The 8,349-nt window shown below is 42.9% G+C and overlaps 1 protein-coding gene across 11 annotated transcripts in view; it reads right to left on the minus strand.

Annotated features, from left to right (window-relative positions):
• The window catches only part of magi2b (membrane associated guanylate kinase, WW and PDZ domain containing 2b), a 71,663-nt gene extending 66,701 nt beyond the window's left edge, over window positions 1–4,962 (minus strand). For 6 of the 11 annotated variants that reach the window (XM_077021602.1, XM_077021601.1, XM_077021603.1 and 3 more), the window contains exon 1: window positions 4,405–4,961. In XM_077021602.1, the coding sequence (XP_076877717.1) occupies window positions 4,405–4,702 (298 nt within the window). In that variant the 5' untranslated portion in view covers window positions 4,703–4,961. Of the gene's footprint in view, window positions 1–4,404 lie in introns of all 11 variants that reach the window. The other 5 variants (XM_077021598.1, XM_077021595.1, XM_077021593.1 and 2 more) reach the window with 1 other exon arrangement.
• Between the last annotated feature and the right edge of the window lie 3,387 nt (window positions 4,963–8,349).

Genomic DNA, 8,349 nt, shown 5'->3' on the forward strand with positions numbered 1-8,349 from the left:
AATATTCTCAAGGTGAACGTGCTCTGGGGAATACATTTTGGATTGTACTGGCCAAGCATTGGCTTTCACTGAACAAAGCTAAATTCTAAACCCTCATAAAAGGCTACGCCATGCCAACCAGAGCCTTGGTAACCACTGTTGTGGTGCAGTTATCCTTGCTGCTAGGCAAAGCTAGTTCATCACAAACAGACTAGACCTCTCCGATTCAGACACAAGTCTCTACACAGGGATGGTGTGGGCACAAGTGCTGAATAATGGAACGACGTTAAGAAACAACTGCCCATACGACATTATGACAACCTTAGAAATCAGTCTTGCTCCTGAAGTCTGTTTTGCATTTCCCGTTTAGTGGACACATTAACCCAAAGTGCCTTGTGGGCATCCCGCTGATGGCATGACGGCTAAGGTCAAGAGTCTTCGAGCTGACCACAAGAACAACTCGGCCTGCCAAAAGCTGCCATCCACGACAGTGGCCCCATGTGCCACATCGTCTGAGAGGAAGAACAGAAAGAGAGTTTGTAGCAAGCACTAGTACTCTCTGTACTCCGTCCATGGCAGTAAAGTCAACGTGTGGGGTGTTAGTAGTGGTCAGAAGAGTGAAAGACGAGTACTGGAGAATGTCTGGCATGCGGCTGCTCTGTTCCGTGGTCTGCCTGCACCGCGACCAATTACCAGTCGAGTGACAAAGTGGAACGGCGGTCGTGCGCACGGCACTCCACTCGCGCATTAAAGTTAATGAAAGTGGGCTCCATTTGAAACAGAGATCCATTTGAGCTCTTCTCACGTGACGATCCCGATTGCACGCTGAGGTAAATTAAATGGCCGCTTGTTGCGAGCCAAACGCGGGGAGACAGATCCCCGAGGTGCAAGTGTGCGGGCAGGGGGGGCTGCTGACGACCGGAGCTGCATGAAGATGAACTTAAAGGTGACCTCCATAACAGATGACAAGTTGTGTTTTTCTACACATTGCACCATCAAACCCAACATCCTGAATAATTGATTGCTCTACAGGCTTGCATACTCCTGGGCTTTACTGTAGATAATGTACCAGAGAATGTACAAAATTGAGTAAAAAAAAAAAACATTTCATGCAATAAGCCTTGCTGTGATCCAGCAGACTGAACAGGCTCCTGACAGGTGGTAATACTCTAATAAGGAAAGTCGGTGTGATTGTAGAGCGATGCCCCAGCTGCTCTCTCCACAACCACGACTGCTCTGCACAGGCCATGAGAAGCTGCTCACACCTGATTGGCTGTGAGTATATTAACATTGGAGTCACGCTACTAACATCAATCTAAGCTTTACTCTGCTGGCTGAACTGCCCTTTGCAAGCTCGTCTGGTTGATTGCAATCAGTCTGTCCCATTATGCATGTAGGCAGGTTATAATCATCACACCAACAGCAACCAATGGTTGTCAGATTGATAGCTCTTTTAGAGAATGGGGAGACACTCGCCTCCAAGGACCAATATTTTGAACGTAATTGTAGCTTATGACAACCTACTATTCCTCCTAGGTCCATGCTGGTGATTAGGTCTGTATTGGTGATTCTCCTAACAATGGTTGTCTACAGGACAACCTTTCAATTTTTATGAATGAATAAGCATCAAGCAGTACGGATGCATGATTCCTCAGAAGGCAGAGAGTGCGGGCATGCTCGCTGCAGATCGACTTCTTGAGAGAAAGAGACAGAGAGAGGGGAAACCAATTAGCCAAGTTGCTCACTGGAGATTGTTAGGACGTCATGATCAGTGTTCAAACAGGTCAGAACAGTCAGAAGCTCCTCGGCTTCTGCGAAACATGGTGAGCTTAGCCTGCATTCCCAATGTACGGCGGGTATTCGAGGCATTCAAATAGCATGTTCAAACGCTACAGATTTCACGTTCACTGATCTTCAAATACGTCCTCTCTCCCCTGAAGTTCTACATATGATGTATGGATCAGAAGAAGGCCAGGGCTGAGGCACAGGCTGTGAGAACATACCACTCCTTCCTCTGAAGGACCTTTGGCAGTCCTCACAGCATCGGTTTAAATCAGCTCCCACTGGACCTCACACAGCATGAACAACCACAAATCAAAGGATGTCAGTGCAACAGTTAGAGGGACATCTGACAAGTCACTTTACATTATGGTTACTTTAACTACCATTATTTACAACACTGGGAAATTGTTAACTAACATTACTAACTAATGGAAAACAATAACAAGCCATAAACTTCAACACTGATAAACCAAACCGCAAATAGCGTTAGCAAAGAAATTGATGCTTGTGCTAAAACTGTTCGGTGGTGAGCACAGGCATGTCAGCGTATGATGTATATGATGAGCATTTAGAGACACACGAGAAGAGGAATAACACAGCTAGAGTTACAGAACAGTAGATCAAGAGGGAAAGATGGTGACAATAAGGAAAACAAAGGCTGCCCTGTGAGTTTGAAAATACACACAAATTACTTTATCTACATTAGTCATGGTTATTAATGTTGAAGTGAATGAGGTTTGTTAATCATCAGTAGTGCTTTAAGTTATGTTAAAATGACTTTGGCTTTAAAGTATAAAGCTTTGAAGAATCTTAATGTGAATTGTTAAGCATAACATACGCAAGTGGCTTGAAGCAATAGGACATTTTTGAAACAGAAGATATAAAGTTGTTGAGATTACGGCCGTTTTTTTTTCCTGATCTGGAATGTATAAAAGAAGCAAAGATATATAGATCATGACAGTTTTTTTTCTCATTTGTAATGTAAAAGGATTGATAACACATTTTGACAATCTCAAGTATCCAAGATGGACCTGAATGAATGCCTGCAGGATAGAAGGACTTTTGGGCCATCTGTTCTGGATGGAGGAAGTGCCCAAGACTGTGGCTGCATGGAGCTGAAGAGCCCAGCTGTGGATGGAGCTCATGAGACCCCCAGAGCTCCGTCCACACACGTCTGTCTGGTGTCAGAGAGAAGGCCTCGCAGCCATGCAGTCAGCACAGACTGACGCCATTATTGATGGATAAACTATGGATTATTGCAATGAGGAGAAAACCTATCACAACTAAAAGAGCATGAACTAAAAATAAAATATCAAACTTCTCCGTCAGTTTGACATACTGCATAATCATCTGAAACCTCACAGCAACATTATATAATTTGGGAAAATGTGGTATAATCAAAAAATAAACATACCAATGGGAATGTAAATATTCACATGGAACCTGCTTTAGGCTTTAGGTTCTCCTGCTAACAATGAGAAAAAGCAGAATGAGAATAAGATCTTGCATCATCTAACATAGCTTATATATAAATATGCAGTTGCAATGCATTTAGATCACAAATACACACAATGAACAATATGAAAATGTAAACTGTAAATTCAAGCAGTCACAGTTGAGCAAATTCTCACACATTTAAATAGACACGTAACTGGGTCATTGTAACAACTCCAGCTGTCAATAACCAACAAGCCACAATAACTGGGGGCTAACAGCACATGCACAGCACAGATACAGGAGTTTGTCACCAATACGTCATAGCCCAATTACTTATCATAGCATACCAGAACCGACAAGCACAAATGCTTTTATTAGGCCAAGAGTTGTGTTTATTTTTACGAGAGCCTTTATGAACATGTTTTTGACACTACTAGATATCTTAGTTGCTAACAGTTAACATTTTATTTGTTTGGTGCTGATGTTGCTGAACTGGACTGCGTTTCCTCCCATTTCTATACATAGCATAGTTTACACCTCCATATATACGTGCATACACAGACGTGTGTGTGTGTGTGACAGACGAAAAGAGAAAGAGGGATATTGTTCATTTTAATGTTTGTGTTCAAAGGTAAAAAGTTCAACATAATGGTAAGATGTTGAAATAGAGGCAGCCGCGGGCTCTGCGCGTCTAGACCGGGATCTGGAGGCCGCGGTGCCGTCCACATCTGTGCGGTCCGCCGGGTGGTCTCACACCATCTCATCTCACACGGCCAGACCCTCCTCGTCGTTTCTCAGCACAATTAAACAGAACAGAACGGAACACGGCCGCCTCGGACCACGTTTAGCGAAGGCGTACAGCCGCCTAAACGGACCGGTTGACACGATGATGTTGTAACACACTGACACCGACACCACCGACGGCATCCCTGCGGGCCCCGCCGTCCCAACAATGACATCAAATACAGCCACGCAGGCGCCACCGGCTCCACCTACTGCAGGAATAACGGGCTGGGTTCGGGTCGGGATCGTCTCTACGTGCTACATGACATAATACCGACACGCTGGAATATAACGTGCAGCCGACCCAGTCAGACACACACACACACACACACCACGGGGGGTGCACGGTGGGCTCGCGTCCACACACACACACTCATCACGCACTGGTGTTTACGTCCCACGGAACCCGTGACGCCACCTCACCTTGCTTCACGCACTTCAGGCGGAACGGGTCCTTGCAGTGCTTGATCACGGCCAGAACATCCCGGGTGGTGAGCCCCGCCACCGGCGTGTCGTTGACCTCCAGCAGCAGCTCGTCCTGGGACAGCTTGCCGCTCTGGGCGGCCACCTTGCCTTGTCTCACCTCCCCAAAATAGGGGAAATTGCCGTTCTCGGCTCCGCCTTTCAAGTCGAAGCCCAGCTCGCCCTCCTTGGTCCTGGTGAGGACCGCTTCGTGGACTTTGCTGGTCCAGTGGCTCTTCTTCTTCAGGCTCTTTGACATCGCTGATGAATCGAGCACGGCACTACCAGCGTGCGTCTACTGGGCGGCACGTCATACCTGCCTGCGCGCGGCGGGTCGGTCTCGCGCCAGCACACACGCACACACACGCGCACACGCGCGCGCGACGCTCCCTGGTTCCAAACGCGCCGGACTGTCAGCTGTGGCGCGTGCGGCAGCGCAGCACGGTTCGCTAAAAAGAGGAGCTGCGGCGGTGCGCGCGCGCGGAGGAGCAGGCTCGCACGCACGCGCGCGCTCGCTGGCGAGTGACCCGGATGTGATGTCTGGCGGAGGAACGGACGGTAAAGCCAGAAGAGGGAAACGTGTAGACGGGAGTGGAGCGTGTTCCTTTAAACAGAGGATTGGCAAATTTAACTCAATCTGACCTCGATACGTGACACTATCGTCAGATTTACGGTATGATTAATACTTAAAAGGCTCCCCGAGTTGACAAGTTACGAAGGTATTTGAAAAAAAAATACGCGGACGCTCACTGAATACAGTGCAAGGAAAATCCTCTAGACCAGGTTTCATATCGCAGAAACCCTAGAAGTTTATTTTTGCTATAACTTTTTAAATATCCATACATCGACACCAGGAAATATGCGGAGGTTTAACTGAATATTAAGGAGGCTGGAACACATGTACCGGGCACTAATCCTGATATGAGCCCCTATAATAAAGTAATGGAGCACAGTGATTTAGGCCGTTTAGATAAGATTGCGTGTTATTAGTTATTAGTGCCAAAGATTTACTTTACTGACATTGGCAACACATTTAATTTGCTATTGCAAAATAAGATATGACCCAAGACTATTTCAAAGCTTAATATTGATTTGATTTTGCAGATGATATGCAGATAAGTGGTTAACGTGTGGATACTGCTGTGTAATAAATTCAGGTGACTGAGAAAGCTAACGCACAAATATATAGATTTTCATGGAAAATATATCATCCATTTGAACTATTTAAAATAAACGCGTTTCCAAAATGCATGCCCATGGTTCTAATGTGTTTTTTAGTTTATGCGGTGGAGTTGGGGAGGGGTGGAATTATTTTTGGGTTATTAAGCTGTGGAGGTATAATACTTGTGATACATTGTCAAAACTCTAAACACAGCAACACATTGACCTCACACAAATAGCCAAATAGTTAATATCGTGTTCAAAAGCACATTTTCTTAACTAAGTAACAACTCTGCATTTCACAACGCAAACAAAGTTTTCTCTTTATACACCAACTTTGTTAAAACACAGCAAACCCGGTTCAGTATCAAACACTAGCACAGATTCTCTATTCGAGATGAACATAGTCAATCACTGCACAACGACTGTAAAAAAACTAACATTTGATGGCAGTACAGAAACTACATGTAATATTTTACTCTCTCCCAGCAAACAACAGATATTTTACAGTAACATCTGTTGTTTTCTTAGTTCATTTTTACTGTAATCCGCTTCATTTGGACTTTTTTTTTCAAATGTGTGCATTTATGGCAACATACTGTCTACACAATGAGTGATATTTACTGTTAGGTACTATATGGAATGTAGATTAGACAAAAAAGGAGTCAGTAACAGTTTTGCAGTAAAGGGTATATTTTACTGTATTAGGGACATTACTGTAAATTGTGGCCTAACCCAAAAAAGAATTACCATAATTGTAAACATAATTAGCCATGGTCCCATATGTGTAAAAATACACATATACAAAAAAAGCCACACAAGGGGGAAAAAACAGAATACAAAACTGAACAGTCTTGTTATGTGTAATGTAAGTGGTTTTCAGCAGTTGGTCACATGTTTTCATCCTCATTACATCTGATGTTGGCCCTTGCCATGCACCTGAGATAGAAAAGCTTGGTATGCCTTATTCACCCCTGGCAGTCTTCAGCTGAAATGTCTCTGCAGCCGGGATCCATTGCATCCAGGAGAGACATTTGGTCATGGGGCCGATGATCATACATGTTCAACCTCCAGACTGAAAAACGTTCCTTAGTGGTGTTGAGGAAAGGCGAGATGGGCTGGAGGAAAAGGGATATCACTCTTGGATGGTCTATAAACCAATTTGTGATTACATGAGAATGACAAAATGCTACATTGTCCCATCACAAATGTCCTCAGGTTTCCTCCCACCTGTTCCCTTTCTGCTTCTGGAACTAGTTGTTGGTAGAGTTCATTCAAAAATGAAAGGAGGAGGCCTCTGTTATAGGGACCAATCTGGCATTTGTGAAGGACCAAACCAGCACTTGAGATTGCAGGACAAATTGTTATATTTGCTCCTCTCTGACCCGGTACATTACTGTACTTCATTTTATTTCATTGATCTATATGTGCAAAAAATATGTATTATAGCAATAGCTTTTCAGCTGCCTTTGTTTTTGCAGAATTTTATACAGTATTTAAGGTTTTGAACCTTAGGTTTTCATTTTTGACATGCTGTGTGCAATTGTAAATAAGGCAAAAATGACCCAGAATTTTGTTATTGGAAAACCTTGTGTGTATAGAAAATTTAAGCATTATAAAAACATGTCAAATGACTGCATTTTGTGCCATAACAACATGAATTGAACTAATAGTATAGCCACTGAACACTGATGTTGTGTTCAATGTGTTTAGAGTTTTGAAAATATGACTACAGATTGGACAAACGCACGTTAGCAGTTGTCAAAAACTGTAATCGCTAACACCAATTAATTTGAGCATAAAACTGAAAACGGTAGGCTGTCTGCTAATACCACAACATTCATGGACAGGATATTTGTCTCAGTCACTTTAAAGAAACAGTCTCTCACATTACGGCTGACATAAGTAATCCCAACTGACCAAGTTGGAGGATCTATTACAAGGTCGTTTAAATGTGGTTCATATGGGGTCAGAGTAGCAGTAGCCATGTTCAGGACATTGTGTTCAGGGAAGGTTCTTCTGTAGAGGCTTCCTTTGGCACCTCGATCGAAAAATATATCTATAACATTATGTATGTGTGTGGGGGTGAGAGAATAGTATGTCTCCAACAACTAAAAACGTCAGATTTTTAAAGATTGTATACATCTTCATGATAAATATGGTTATCCCAAATGTAATATTCAATGTACTGCAAATCAGATTATCCTTCACAAGTATATGACTGAATTGTTTTCATGATTATCACTGAAGATTACAATTAGAAAAACAAAGAGCAGAATATACATGACTATACACAAATATTCATATATAGTAGCAGCTAATCTTTCTAAACTAACGTTAAGTAAATTGTAGGCATTCTCAGTAACTTGTAAACTACATATAAAGTCTGATCATTTCTACCAGAAGGGGACAGCAAAGTACAATATTCCACCACTGAAGAAACTGTACCACTGAAGAACTTCACAAAATACAGGCGGCATTATGTAAAAAATGCATATATAGCAGAACTTCAGAAAAAAATTTATGAGGTTCTGTGCCCATCTAACTCTCTGGGGCCCAAATTTGTGTGCTGTGACATTCACTTGCAAGTGATTTTTCAACCCTGTAATAATTTTCTTAAATGCTACAAGCTTCATCCCTGTAATTTTTTCCCCTGTACACTGAATAAAATGCAATTAGTGTTCATTAGCTCCATGAAGTGAATCAAGAACACTAATCATGATTTAAAGGGTCTGGAAAAAAAAC

This window comes from Brachyhypopomus gauderio, chromosome 11, assembly GCF_052324685.1.
Source record: "Brachyhypopomus gauderio isolate BG-103 chromosome 11, BGAUD_0.2, whole genome shotgun sequence".
Taxonomy (NCBI): domain Eukaryota; kingdom Metazoa; phylum Chordata; class Actinopteri; order Gymnotiformes; family Hypopomidae; genus Brachyhypopomus; species Brachyhypopomus gauderio.